Source organism: Colletotrichum paranaense (genome assembly GCF_030867605.1).
Source record: "Colletotrichum paranaense strain IMI 384185 chromosome Unknown Scaffold_5.1, whole genome shotgun sequence".
NCBI classification, from domain to species: Eukaryota; Fungi; Ascomycota; class Sordariomycetes; order Glomerellales; family Glomerellaceae; genus Colletotrichum; species Colletotrichum paranaense.
Genome location: NW_026848963.1, coordinates 256,830 through 270,595, shown reverse-complemented (window position 1 = coordinate 270,595; position 13,766 = coordinate 256,830). Strand labels below are relative to the sequence as shown.

General features: G+C 53.5%; 4 protein-coding genes across 4 annotated transcripts; 2 read left to right on the top strand and 2 right to left on the bottom strand.

Annotated features, from left to right (window-relative positions):
* Nucleotides 1-621: 621 nt before the first annotated feature.
* Nucleotides 622-6,113, bottom strand: CPAR01_06391 (endosomal peripheral membrane protein; the record flags this gene model as incomplete). Its single annotated transcript, XM_060490663.1, has 6 exons — nucleotides 622-2,724; nucleotides 2,773-5,274; nucleotides 5,324-5,418; nucleotides 5,469-5,849; nucleotides 5,913-5,979; nucleotides 6,036-6,113. The coding sequence occupies 6 exons, from the start codon at nucleotides 6,111-6,113 to the stop codon at nucleotides 622-624; spliced, it is 5,226 nt and encodes a 1,741-aa protein (XP_060349537.1).
* Nucleotides 6,114-6,782: 669 nt separating this feature from the next.
* Nucleotides 6,783-7,428, top strand: CPAR01_06390 (ubiquitin-conjugating enzyme; the record flags this gene model as incomplete). Its single annotated transcript, XM_060490662.1, has 4 exons — nucleotides 6,783-6,855; nucleotides 6,940-7,019; nucleotides 7,088-7,293; nucleotides 7,368-7,428. The coding sequence occupies 4 exons, from the start codon at nucleotides 6,783-6,785 to the stop codon at nucleotides 7,426-7,428; spliced, it is 420 nt and encodes a 139-aa protein (XP_060349536.1).
* An 866-nt stretch (nucleotides 7,429-8,294) lies between these two features.
* On the top strand, nucleotides 8,295-9,524 carry CPAR01_06389 (SPFH domain/Band 7 family protein; the record flags this gene model as incomplete). The annotated part of the gene is made up of 2 exons (XM_060490661.1): nucleotides 8,295-8,707; nucleotides 8,765-9,524. 2 exons carry the CDS (start codon nucleotides 8,295-8,297, stop codon nucleotides 9,522-9,524), a joined length of 1,173 nt encoding a protein of 390 aa, XP_060349535.1.
* Nucleotides 9,525-11,855: 2,331 nt separating this feature from the next.
* Nucleotides 11,856-11,966, bottom strand: CPAR01_06388 (uncharacterized protein; the record flags this gene model as incomplete). Its single annotated transcript, XM_060490660.1, has 1 exon — nucleotides 11,856-11,966. The coding sequence occupies one exon, from the start codon at nucleotides 11,964-11,966 to the stop codon at nucleotides 11,856-11,858; it is 111 nt and encodes a 36-aa protein (XP_060349534.1).
* Between the last annotated feature and the right edge of the window lie 1,800 nt (nucleotides 11,967-13,766).

The window sequence follows — 13,766 nt, the reverse complement described above, 5'->3', positions numbered from 1 at the left end:
GCCGAAATTGCTGGACAAATGTAAGAGAATTTAGTCTACCCGAGTCGCTTGAAGATGGAGGAACTCAAGTGTCGGCTGCCTTAGGAAATCTGATAAGTGAGTGTGATGGTCTGACATGCTTCGGAGACTGGGACGAGATGCGTTGGTAAGGAGCGCCGGAGGAGGGGTTCCTTATTTCATTGTTTGTGGTGTTTTTTGCTTCTTCCTCTTGTCCTTGGTTCGCTTGACTGGTAGCCTGCACTTGTGCCCAGCATTCGTGTAACCTCTGGCAACGATACGCTTGTCAGGGGCGTGACTTACCTCTTGTATGCCATTATGCCGTACGATGGATGGCTACGGACCTTTTGCTTCGGTTGTTTTTACAATGTTTGTGACGATGTTATCCTTGAACCACAGGCCGATGGCGCGTAGCGTACCGAAGAAAAGACGATGGTAATATTGAACTGCATTATTGGCACTGAAATAACGAGTGATAACAATGCTCTATGAACCGCTAAAGCACAGAATTCCAGTAATATCCCCTGGTACAATAACATCTACAACGTGCTAGTCATGCCTGTCTAATAGGTAAAGTAGGTAATGATACATTGGAAACAGAGCAGCTGTTCACGGATGATGCCTTTAAACCCCTAGCTCACCGCCAACAACCTCGAGAGCCTCCACGCAGAGCTTCAACACCGCCTCGTCTCCAGAAGAGCCCGCTACCTGCACAGCGCTGACGAGGAGGGGATACAGCCGCAGCAGATGCTTCCTTCCCTCACTATCGACGTTGGGCGTGCTGGGGATGGCATCCGACTCGGACGTCAAATCGACCAGCTGCCGGAGCACGCGCAGCAGCTCCTTTCGCTGCGAAAGCGGCTGCGGCATGCGGCCTCGCAGGGGCTGGTCGGCAATGTACGCCCGAACGGTCAGCGCTGCGCGGAGGATGAGAAAGGGCGCGACGGTACGCGCGATGCGGATGTGCAGGGCCTGCGGCGCCTCCGAGAGGTGCGAGGTCGCGGAGCGCGGAGGGGGGAACGCGGGTGTTGGCGGTTGCACGACAATACGCAGGCTCTCAACGTCGTATGTTGATACAAGAGAGAAGAGCTCGTCGACGCAAACGTAGGCCATACGGTCGCGGCGGGTCGGGAGCGGGTCCACGGTGCGACCGGTGCGTTTTTTGTAGAGTGCTGTGAGGCCGTTGGCGCCGTCGCTGCTGGAGCCGAAGAGGAGGGAGGACTCGGTCGGCGAGGGGTCGTGGATGATAGAGGTCCGGAAGAGGCTTTCGGCGTAGGCTTTGCGTGTCTTGTCTGGAATCGCCTCGGCTCCTAGGGATGGGATGATGAGTTCGCGAAGTTTGTGGAATGATGCAATGTCAAAGGATTCGTCGTCCGAGAGGTCTGCTGATGAGGGCGCAGCGTTGGTGTCTGCGCTTACAATACCGTCGGCGATTCCGATAATCATCTGCCACATGTCCTGGAGTGTCGAGCGGGGGATTTCGAGGGCGCGGACTTGAGGCAGTGTGGCTTCCAAGATGGCGAGAATCGAGTTGGTCGCGAGACGCCATGGCTGGGCTGACTTGGTGACAATGGGGAAGCCATATTTGAGGACAACGGGCTTGGAGAGCGCCGAGAGGGCCGAGGAGAAAGCCTCGCTAGCGTAAATATCTACGTCGGATGCGTTGCGAAGGATAAGAGTTTGCAGGATGGACATGCTGGCTTTCGACATGGCCACATATGTTCTCCGCTGCGTTGCGCTCTGCGCCTTGAGGGCTTCGTCGCTGAAGGCTAGGTGGACGAACTCCGCCACCTGGGAGATCATGGCTGAGGGCACGCCAGCGAGGTCTGTTCGCACCATCTTGATGGCTTCCATGACTTGATTCTGCAGCGGCGTGACATACTCAATGTCGTTCACGTAGGCTCCGACGGTGGCTTGTTGCAGGGCTTCGCGGAAGAGGGTCAACATTTGGCGGACACGATCAACTGTAAGGTCTTGCTGGACGAGTTGGTACACATCGTGGAAAGCCGCAACGTAGGCAATCAAGCAATTTTGGTTGTCTGCCTTCTTGCCGTCCTCTTCATCTAGAGAGACGGGCGTACCCCGAGACCACAGCTCCCATGCCGCGTTGACAGTGTTTGTGTCAAAAATGGGTCTGCCGGGATCGTAGTCGAGCTTGATGACCTTGCCGAGTGCTTTGTACGTGGCCGTGTTGATTGTGAGCACCTTAAAATCGAGTAGAGTAGCAAAGTGACCAAGAAGCTCTTGCCACAGGGCATTAAATGAGGAATGCGTGGATAGTGTCTCCATGTAGGTCGTAAGCAGCTCGGAAATACCGGTCAAGACAACGGATGCTGTCTCGTGCCACTCTTTGCGGTCTTGCAGGGTGGTACTGTCGGTTGCGGCGGCCTTGAGTTCTTCCTCTATCGATGAAAGAAGCTTGAAAACCACAGACTTGACGCAGGTGGACCATGCCTCTGGGCTCAACTTATCGCCATACGCGTCAAAGATTCTCAACAAGGTCTGAATCGCGCTATTGCGTAGCTCAAGTCGTTCATCGGCTGTCACGGTCGTGAGTCTTAACAGCAACAGCATCCAAAGAGCGGCGTCTGAGGCGATGTGTTCCGAATTTGCAGCCAAGGCCGCCAGATCAGATATACTTGAGCCCTGCATCAGGTCGGCCGTGACAGGAAGGGTCTCAGTCTTGCCGGAAAGGAAATCTGACAGGACCCAGAAAAATGTGACAGTCTACAAAATGTTAGCTTGGTCCAAAGGGCTTGACGCTTTGCAACGTACCGTTAATGCAATATTGAGGTCATCATCTTGTGAGCAAAATTTGTAAAGGGTATCGACAAGGATGAGGAAGCAGGAATTCGGCAAAGACGCTAGGAAGTCGGAGCAGATGAGTTGAAGAGAATTGAAAGAAGACCGGACAAGCTTCGCTGATCTGGTCATGAGAACGTTCGTCTGGGAGCCCCGACGTTCTCCAAGGGCGAACTTTTTGTTGATGAAGATGGAGCCGATAATCTCAAAAGCAATCTCCCATCCGCTAACGAGTGTCTCGCCACAGTTTTCAAGCAGGTTCTTCAGTCCTTCTAGGATAACCTTGTGGATTTCGACGTCGGTGCTATGACTGGCGACGGTGACCTCCCTATCTTCTTGCTGCAGAGGCAAGAGTGCATCGCGGAGAGCCTCGAGGAGAAGCAATTGAACTTGACCGCATTGCTCACGCTCCATTGTGGCCGCAATGTTGGCTGCATCAAGAGCCAGTCTGACGAGAATTTCTGCCGCTCGCAGCCTTACGGAAGCGTTCATTGAAGACGCATTGATGATATGGATCAATTCAGAAGTCAGAGGGGTCCATCCCGATATGTCTGGAGAGTAAGATAGCAAGCGATCGATATTGATTGTAGCAATATCACCCAGCTTGGCCAGAGCGAAGTGGTCTTCCTGATTCGGTCCCGCGGCGGCTGCTGTAGAGACACTGAGAACACGACGGTGTTGGCCAGCTTGCGACGGCTTCATGCCTCCTGATGTGGGCGACTTTGGTTGCGCTGCAGTCTCTGTCTTCGCCTTGTCATCTTTTGCTCTTTCCAAGAGGTCGCATACCGCCTCAACGACTTGTGCAAAGGCATCATTGGGAAAGTCAATAGTGCTTTCGATCAGACGAGATGCTGCCGTCTCAACAGCGCGGACTTCACTGCTAAAGTTGGAGAGTAGTGCATTTGCCTCGCCCTCTGCATGCTGGTCTGTTCCCTTCGTTGCGAGTGGCGTTCGGCCAGGGGTCTTACTCGTGGAGAACAGTACGAAATCGGCCTGCTGCAAGGTTTCCAGGATGATACGCCATGAAGAACCAAGAGTCGGACCAAGAGCAATGCCAAGGTTAAGGAGCGCTCGCAGACATAGTAGATTACGAGTGTTGAGCGTCATCTGGCTTCCCTCAAGGCCTTGCTGTCGACCTCTGTCAGCGACGGGCGAGGCTTGGGTGACGAGACTATCGACACTTAGTAGTCCTCGTGCGTTGCTCAGAATGCTGTTGGGCGCTTCTGTGGTGGGTGTGGGTGTTGTTGGTCGAGCTGGCCCAGCATTCAGGCATGCCGTGAACACATTCGGTGGCACTGCCGCCTTGCCCAGCGTCGTCAAGAATGCGTCTCTTGGGGTAGACAGCTGAAGCAAGCCGGCGACATGCGCAAACTTTTGGAATGCCCTCACCAGACTGTGGTAGTATTCAGAGTCCATAGCAGCATAGAGGAACGTAGAACAGGTAGCAAGGATGGCAGGCCAGCATTCCTCAATGATGGCGGCGCAAATTTTGACTTCTTTGTGCATGGGATGATCCTCCAAAGCAAGAGGGTTGAGCGGGACGGGGTTCTTCTTGAATGATGCTGCTCGTTCCAACGCAGCTCGTGACCCGTCTGTATCATCTTGTGCAGGTGCCGGTGAGTCACGGCCAACTTCCTGCTTCCCGCTCTTCTTGCGATTGCGGTTATCCCCCGGGACGGTGAGGGGAAGGATGAACTTGGCAAGGCCTTCAGAGAGCGATCCTATGCAAGACAAAGTCAAGCTGTAGATGTAAGAATCCGGAATAGATGGTGCCTCGGTCTTGTCGAGCTGGTCGATGCAAGGGACCCGGACGCTACTCCACTGCGTGCTAATGCCCACATTGGAGCCGTCTGCGCTGACGGAGCCGCTGATAATACCCGTGACGCCGCTGGCCTCGAGCATGGCTTGATCGGTTGATGATGCGATGCTAGCATAAGGGTTCATAACCGGGATTGTTGATTGGTGTCCAAGACCAATAACAGACGGTTTCTCGGTGCTAAGCCGCACAAAGGTGGCGGTCAAGTGTTTGAGGACATCCTTCTCGCCTTCTTTGGCATCGTAGTTGACGAAGATCCGTCTGATCAAGGCGTGCTCTGAGAAGATACCTCGGAACACTTCTAAACACAGTGCTCTCTTCCATGTCGCCGTGTCCTGGTCCAGTAGATGCGTCAGGATATCAAGTGCATCTCCGCTTTCGGTTGGGAGAATGTTGATATGGCGTCGTAGGAGGGTGTACAGAATCCGAACCAGCCTGACGGACGTAGCAAAGTTTGGCTTTCCTTTCAGCGCGCTAGTGATGAATGGCATGACCCGAATCTGTAGGATGTGTGCTTGTTCTTTGTGGGTAGAAAAGACGGCGGCGTGGTTGGTAAGAACCGACTCTATCAGTTCCAGTCCGAATGTTTGTGGCAGACCGGAGAATCTCAGGTACTCGGGGCGCTGGTTTTCCGTCATGAGGCATAAGTCGTTGAATATCTAAGCAGATGTAAGTGACGGAACTTAGAAGTAGGCAGGCGCGGCTTACCCTGTACGCATCCAGCGCCGCAGCGCGCAGTTCGACTGTGCCCTCACCGGACGGCGCCTCGCCAGCGGGAGGGCCACTGGAAGCCGAAGCCGTTTCTATGCACGGTCAGCAGATGTACTTGGTGGCAGAAAGACCCAAAACTGACTGTCTTCGGCAACGACCTTGTCAAACACAGACACGACGAGCTGTTGTAAGGTTGCCGCAGAGGTGTTGTTGACGATAGCATTTTTGCTGGACTGCAGTATGAAGCAGATGTTCAAAGCGGTGATGAGAAGGTCGCCTTTGAGATCAGTGGCATAATTTTGCAATAATGACGGCAAAGCCTGGAGGATTTTGAGTTGAACGTCGAGACCAGCCGAGGTTGCCTCTCTCAGAGCTTCGAGGACCTGGTTCAACTTCCCCCTGGGAAGAGCACGGGCGACGATGAGCCTCTGGAGGCATACAATGGCGATTCCAGTAAACTTTGCATTCTTGGTGCCACATGCGATGATGAAGGGATTCACAAAGTTGGGTCTCTGGGCAAGCTCTGTATCGAGAGGTCAGTCATGGATCCATAGCTAGGAGGGGATCGACAGGGGGGGATACACACCGTTGGCAGCTTGAGCTTCATTAGCTCCTCTAAGCGCTTTGAGTTCCTCGAGAGACTTTTCAGCAGCCTTATCCGTACATGATCAGCATTGAGTCTTGGTTATTCGGAGAATCAAGTGCACACCTGTCGGAGGTCATTGTGTTTCCGTTTGCTCTCTTGGATGAGGTTGGTTAGCTCCGTGGCCAGGAGCTGGGTCGTCATTGTGTCACAGGTGGCCTCTCGGGCAGTCCATCATCGATCTTGGGACGGAACTCAGTGAACTGAAGAAACACACGCAACTAAAACAGACTGTGAAGTGTTCCAAGACCGTGTCCTGTCGAAGATTGTCGAGTTGATGGGGATGCACAGGGCAAGTTAAGGTAGGGAGCTCCCGTTTGGACAGCTGCAACTGCTCTCTGCGCCTGGCAGCTCATCCACAGCTCCCGATTGAGGTGAGCTGTCCACCTTGAATGATGACTAAGGCATCTCGCATGAAGGTATCCACACCGCTTGATCGGCAGAAATGCCCAAAGTGGTTCACCGCCTTTACTGCCCCGCGCTGCCTTTGGGCTCGGCTAGCATAGCTTCTGGCTAGACAGTGGCACTTGCGCCGTCTCTCCAGCGCCTTCAGGCACAAGCCCGCTTGATTACACTGGTGGTCCCTTCTGTAAGGTTCCCACTGCGACCTGCCACTGGGTCCATCAGGTAACCCAGGTGCCTACCTCACGTTTAGGTAAGGAACTAAGATCCGGGCCGCATTGCAGTCCCCCGTCGGCCTTGCTCCCACTTCGTAACCCCTCCAACTTTGAACATCTACATTGCGGTATCTACCAGTCGCCCTTTCACAACCACACCGAACCCAAGCCTCGCGATACCCACACACGACTCAACATGGGTGCAAAGGTTCCACGCAACTTCCGCCTCCTTGAGGAGCTTGAGAAGGGCGAGAAGGGTCTCGGAGCAGGTACTAGAGCCCCTCCCCTCTGATGCAACACCAAGCAATCTGCCCCGCGCATCTCGCAGTTCTGACTGACTCTTTCCATTGTAGAGGCCTGCTCCTACGGTCTGAACGATGCCGAGGACCTCTTGATGTCCGACTGGAACGGAACCATTCTCGGACCTCCTCACGTTAGTACCTCCTTTGTGCTCACCAACCCCCATCGAGGTGTTGCGCATCACTGACCGGTCCTTTGTAGAGCGTCCACGAGAACAGAATCTACTCTCTCAAGATGCACTGTGGTCCCAACTACCCTGACGAGCCTCCCACGATACAATTTGTGAGCCAGGTCAACCTGCCCTGCGTCAACTCCCGCAATGGCGTCGTCGACCCCAGACAGCTTCCTTGCCTGGCCAACTGGAAGAGAGACAACACCATGGAGACCATTCTCATCGAGCTTAGAAGGTACGTTGGGAAGGTAGATCTGGGTGCACGCTGAAGTGCAGCTATACAGGCAAGGCTAACGTTCATTTCCCCAGGTACATGGCGGCTCCTGCGAACAAGAAGATCCCCCAGCCTCCCGAAGGTTCTACATACTAGTAGTGGCCTATGTGCATGATTCTCCACGATTCGCGAAAGAGGGTTTGGCTGGGTAGGTCGGGCCCATTATCGGTACACATGGCATGGGTAGTATGGCTCAATGATTATGACTTTCTTCACACCCAAAGTCCTCTCTTCTCATTATGCTGTGCTGTGAAGGAAGGCAATGTGTCTTTGTGCTTGAGGCTCTGGACAGAGTGAAACGGAAGGGGACACCATCAACAGCATGCACCTCTGCGGGTACGAGACTCAGATCTGTATTGGGCGCCACTCTCCAGGCTCCCTCTGCTGACTCTATACTGGCTTGTTATCCTCTGAAACCAATCGCAGTCTTATAGATGAGGACTTAGACTAGGTGTTGTATCATGTTTTGATCCGGTAAGGTGGTAATGGATGCAATGACTGATCATCTTAGGGACTGTCATGATGCTGAATGTTTTGAGATCCAAGTTTCATGACTAGCCAACATCAATAGGGTTGTGATCCAATGCAAAAAATCAGAGTATCCGGGCTTCATATTCGTTGCGAACAGATGTGCCGTCTGGTCTCCAAGCTAACAATGCAAGACCTCGTCCATGTCCAGGATGTCCTGTCCTGGGTCCTGGATGCCCATGGCATAGCACCACGGAATGGGAGCATCAGAGCCCGGTGGGCCTCGGCCGATACCGTCGGCTAATTATCGGTAGGCAGAGGCAGCTGCAGCTTCCGTCATCCATGGACTTTTTTTGCCCTGGTCAAACGACGGAGACCCACAGATCCTCTTGGGCCTTAGCTGATGACCCGCGAGAGAGCTGTTCTGGAGCTCGCAACCTCGATTTGATCCACGCATCTTCTCGATCTACGTCAATGCCGCAGCAGCAACAGACATGGCTTCGGCGGTAACAAAAGCCGCACTCTCCGCGCCGCTGAGACGGGCTCTCGTCCAGTCCCAGTCGCGCGGCTTCCAGACCACCACAAAGAGCCTGCTTCCATCAGCATTCGGCTCCAGCTCCAGTATCCCGCCCTCCTACTTCCAGAGGTCGTCCCTCCCCGCCAACACCGTCATCCGCTTCGTTCCGCAACAGACGGCATGGATCGTTGAGCGCATGGGAAAGTTCAACCGCATCCTCGAACCCGGTCTGGCTATCCTCGTCCCCTTTATCGACCGCATCTCCTACGTCAAGTCACTCAAGGAAAATGCACTCGAGATCCCCAGTCAAAGCGCCATTACCGCCGACAACGTCACCCTCGAACTCGATGGCGTCCTCTACACCCGCGTCTTTGACGCCTACAAGGCCAGGTTTGTCAACACACCCCTCGACGGTATCGTAGTAGAATTCTAACAGTATACCCCAAGCTACGGAGTCGAAGATGCCGAATACGCCATCTCCCAGCTGGCGCAAACCACGATGCGATCCGAAATCGGCCAGCTGACCCTTGACCACGTCCTCAAGGAGCGCGCCGCCCTCAACACAAACATCACCGCCGCCATCAACGAGGCCGCCCAGGCCTGGGGCGTCACCTGCCTCCGTTACGAGATCCGAGACATCCACGCCCCCGCCGGCGTCGTCGAAGCCATGCATCGCCAGGTCACCGCCGAGCGCTCGAAGCGCGCCGAGATCCTCGACTCTGAGGGTCAGAGGCAGTCGGCCATCAACATCGCCGAGGGTAAGAAGCAGAGCGTCATTCTGGCGTCCGAGGCCTTGCGCGCCGAGCAGATCAACAGGGCGTCTGGTGAGGCCGAGGCCATCCTCATGAAGGCCAAGGCTACCGCCGCTGGTATCGAGGCCGTCTCCAAGAGCATTGCCGATGGCGAGGATGCGGCACAGGGCGCCATCAGCTTGTCCGTTGCCGAGAAGTACGTTGACGCGTTTGGCAAGCTGGCCAAGGAGAGCACGGCTGTCGTAGTCCCCGGAAACGTGGGAGACATCTCGAGCATGATTGCCACCGGCCTGAGCGTGTACGGCAAGGTTGGACAGGCACAGGCCAGGACGATGGCGAAGCAGCTGGTCGGCAACGAGTCGGCGGAGGAGTCTGGCGAGGGAGCGTCCGGGGAACCCAAGCAGCTGAAGGATTCGGTGCTTGAGAGCTTCGACCAGGCGGCGGGACAGAAATGATTATTTGGAGAGAGTACGGAGCCGGCGTTGATGGACAGACACACACAAGATAGGAGAATCGCCGGGTGTCACATTATGTACTAGTACTACCCACTCAATCAAAAGACGGGCGAGGAAAATGCCCATGCATATCATAGGTTAAAATTGACTTGATCAAATCTCCCATTGAAGTATTCTTTTCTACGTGAAAGGAACACGTTAAATATTAAGCCTGGAGTCCACGTCCCGAGAGGCTGCGAGTGCCGTCCTTGCTGCCGTTCCAGTATATTCTGTCGCCTGGATACGTAGGAAGCCTTTGTCTACCACTAGAAGTATATTCCCGTCACCATCCAGCAGGCGCCCGTCTAGGTCGACGGGTCAGGTCAAACTGGTTGGGTGGTGGAATGGTTCGAGATCAACAATCAATATATTCGCCCATAGCCTTACTCGACGACAGGCTCTGAGTTCGATTCCCAGCATGAGCACCAAGAGATATAACCACATCCGTGGTGAACTCTTTTTCTTTTCTTCCCCTTTTCAACATGATATTAAAAGGGGTCAACGTGTTTAGACCTTCGCTGACCTCTTTTAATAAGGTACTTCGTGGTGGCTGGAAACGTTGCAACCTAGGAATAGAGGAAATACTAAATGCGGCCTTGGATCATGGAGCGTCTGAATAGATCGGTTACTTCGAAAAACAACTGATACCACTGACATTACAACTCAACCTGTGCTAAGTATTCCTGGCCATCGCTCGGAGGTCAACGTCGTGAGAAATGACAGTTTCATGGCTTCAACAGGTTATAAACCCACATTTCATCAACGCCATAAATTGTGCAAGCCTGAGCTGTCTCCCTGTCCCGCCGTAGGGGACGTTGCAAGTTGTTCTCCGACTGAACCAGTTGAGCTCCAACGTGCTTCACCTTTTTGAGCCGCTATCGACAATGCACATGCTTTCCGCAGTAGTGTGACTTTGATGTTGATCTTAAATGTATTGTCAGTGTACGGTGTACAGTCCTCGGATGCAATGTTGCAGTGACACTCCTCTAACCATGCGAGACCTCAGAAGAAAGTCGGGTAGGAAATCGAACCGGCCTTAAGTATAAGAATCAAGCATATTGCAATATCATAGTTGAAGAAGTACAGGTATTGAATCTGACAGTCGAACAGAGTAGTGAACCTGATGACGTCAAGTTCTGAGGAAGTACTGAATCTCTCTATATGCCCGGCTGTATATGTGCGAAAATGACACCTGTAATTCTGTGCAGCTAAGTACTTCGGGAGCACGAAGCTGTTCGTAGCAATATACAAGCAACTGTCAATGTCCTAATAGGAAGGTTGCATCTGAGCCTTGTCAGGTTCGAGTGTAAACTCTCATGGGCCCTCGCATCATCTTCCTTTAAGATAGACACAGTTCTATCAGCAAGAACTTGCATTGGATGGACGCGTACCAGTGCTCATGAGATAATTTGGAGCTGACACCCATCTCACTTGTATCACAGCTTTGAAGCCGTACCAAAAGCACGCTTGTGGTAGCATAAGGGCTCATTTTATACGTGTGCTATACATAAATGGGCTCCCTCCATGGTGAAAGGGCGAATTATGAATGCATTGAGTTGTGAGCGCATACGTCTGTTATATAGAATTATGCTCAGTGTAGAAGACACTCTGCGGAAATGGTGAGAGGCTTCGTAAAGCATTTGATCAAGCTTTGGAGCAAGCTGCCGTAATACTTCGTCTGCGTAGCAAGTCACACCCATATTCTTACTATCAGAGTTGTAGTAAGTTGGGCATGGATCCACTTGTATTGTTGATGTAGTCAAGACTTACACAATATGAAGAAGGTTGAAAGGCGAGCGAAGAGGTAGCAACGTATCTGCGCCTCTTCCCTCTGGAGGAACCAAAAAGAACAGGCGGAATCACGCAATCGCAACAGCGGACCTTGTTGGAGACGGACACGCATATCTCCTTTGATATGATGCCCGCCAACAAGAAGCAAGAGAATGACCTTGCATGGTGCAGGACGCAAACCGCATATCCAATATAGCCGGACAAACACCGAAGCATCCGTATCAAAAGAAGAAAGGAAGAAGCAAAAAGAAGAAAACGCCCTTCAACATCGGCAGTCGAAAAGTCGCCTCTCGCACGGCCAACCCTTACCCCGCGAAGAACGTTTTTTTCTCCCTCACGATAGTCTCTACCCCGCCAACTGGAACACCGGCGGCGGGTCCTATCCAGCACGACGCTCAGAGTTTTCTGCAAGCGCGATCTTCACAAGATGCAAGCGAGTGGGCAAAGAAGGGCCGGCCGCCGGCCGCCGGGTCGTGCGGGCCTTGCCCTCTCCAACTCGCTTTAGGCTGCTGCTCTTGGCTTTTCTCTTCGAGGTTTGAGTGGAAGCCCCCGGGGGCGAAAGGCAAAGGGTGAGGGGGTCATGCCGGAAAGCGGGCGATGTCGTATCAGCATCGGCGAGATCTCCCGCGACCGAATTCACGAGTGCGGTCTCGTGCCAGTGGGGACTGCGAAGAACGATGGATCATGGCGTATCTATTCTACGGATACAAACAGGCGGGTTCGAGACCTCTGGCAAATTCGGCTTCTGCACCTTCGCTGACCTCACCAAGCTGACTAGAGCGTTACCGAACAACCTCATGATGCAGTTTGCCTGCAGCCTCGGTGCGGCACAGCACCGCATGCTGGCGCCTTTCTTCTCAGCTGTTAGCCTGTTTCGAGATGTCAGCTCTGCATGATGGGACTTTGAGGTTTAGCGGGCGCGGCCCGCTCAAACTTTGGGAGGGATTTGCCGTGGTAGGGTTTACGAAACTTCGACAACGCGGCCGAAGCAACCGGGGACGGGCAGCAATGAACATGTTTGGCAATGGGCCGTGGGAAAGGGGAGGGGGCATACCCGACTCGGACTCTCTCACCCAGGCCTTTGTCGGTGGAGTTTTTGACCCTCGTTACCGTACGGACATCGACCGACGGAGGCGGCCGGATCAGGGTTCATGATGAGCGAGGAGGGCTGGTTCTGGCAGATACAAGGTCGTCTGCTTGTTAGGTCCACCGCCTAGGAAGAGTTGCTGTAACATTAGGATACCGTCTCCGGCTTCGCGAAGCGGGTCGGAGAAGGAGGAGGAGAAGGATTTGAACAAGAAATGCTTTCAATAAGCGGCTTGCGCAAGTGGTGAACCGAGCTCCGATGATCAAGCCGGCAAGGGTTTGAGCTTTTGGGGGCCTTGAAGGCACATGGGGCGGTTATCTCAACCTTCTTTGCTTTTTACGTCCTACTTCCTCTCGCAGAGATGGTCACATGCATCTTTTAGGGATGTATCATGGGAGGGGGGAGGATCACCATCTGGCATCGGGGCGGGGACTGTCAGAGAAGAAGGATGTCGGCCCTCCATGCCTAATAAAGCATGCCGATTTCGCGGCGAGATATGTCTGATCTACATTCGCGCAGCCAAGTCTAACGGGCAACAGTCAAACAGACAGAGCTGGCGTCCAATGGAGATGAGCAAGGCCTGCGAATAGTTGCAATGCTCTATTGTTCCCTCAGGCTTGAAGCAGCGCATATCAAAATTTACCTTTCGAGAATCGCGAAACAGCGATGGGCCTCCGCGTCTCCTGAAAATGGCCAAACCACCCTGGTCACCTGGTTCCGGAGCTTCGACATCCCAAGCTGGAAAGCTCTGACCGTGAGTCCACTTCTCATGCCGAATCTGGATGGAAACGGAGACGTTGTAGCATAGATATTAGAAAAAAAAAAACAGACGAGCGAAGCAGGGTGACGAAACAACCTCGTAGGCACGGTGGCACGCAAAGTCACGATGGGATGGAATAGGATGGGATGGGGCTGATGGCAACCGCCTCATCCACAGCAGATCTTGGTTAGCCTTACTCTGCAGCGGGGCTGGGATCTTGGATGGATGGATCGCCGACTTTCCTCTTCTGAAAAATCATTGCGACGCTCGAGGGGGTGTGAACCGTGAGGGGGTGCTTTTGCTAGCGTAGCCAGCTTGGCAGCTGGGCTTTGCTGCTCTGCTTGGATTAAAGTGCAGGGCGATGTTGCAATCCCAATATGGATGCGAGAACATCCGTGCTGCAATGACGGGCCAAAGCTCCAGAGTGCAGTTCCTACTTCCAAGTTTAACACGAGCCTTCGTCCGAAGGAGGATGTGGTGGTGTTGAGCGAGTCAAACCGACGAGTTGTACTGGCAGCCCGGTCCGAACTCTACTCTGCAAGCTCTGCAAGTTTGTTAGAGCGAT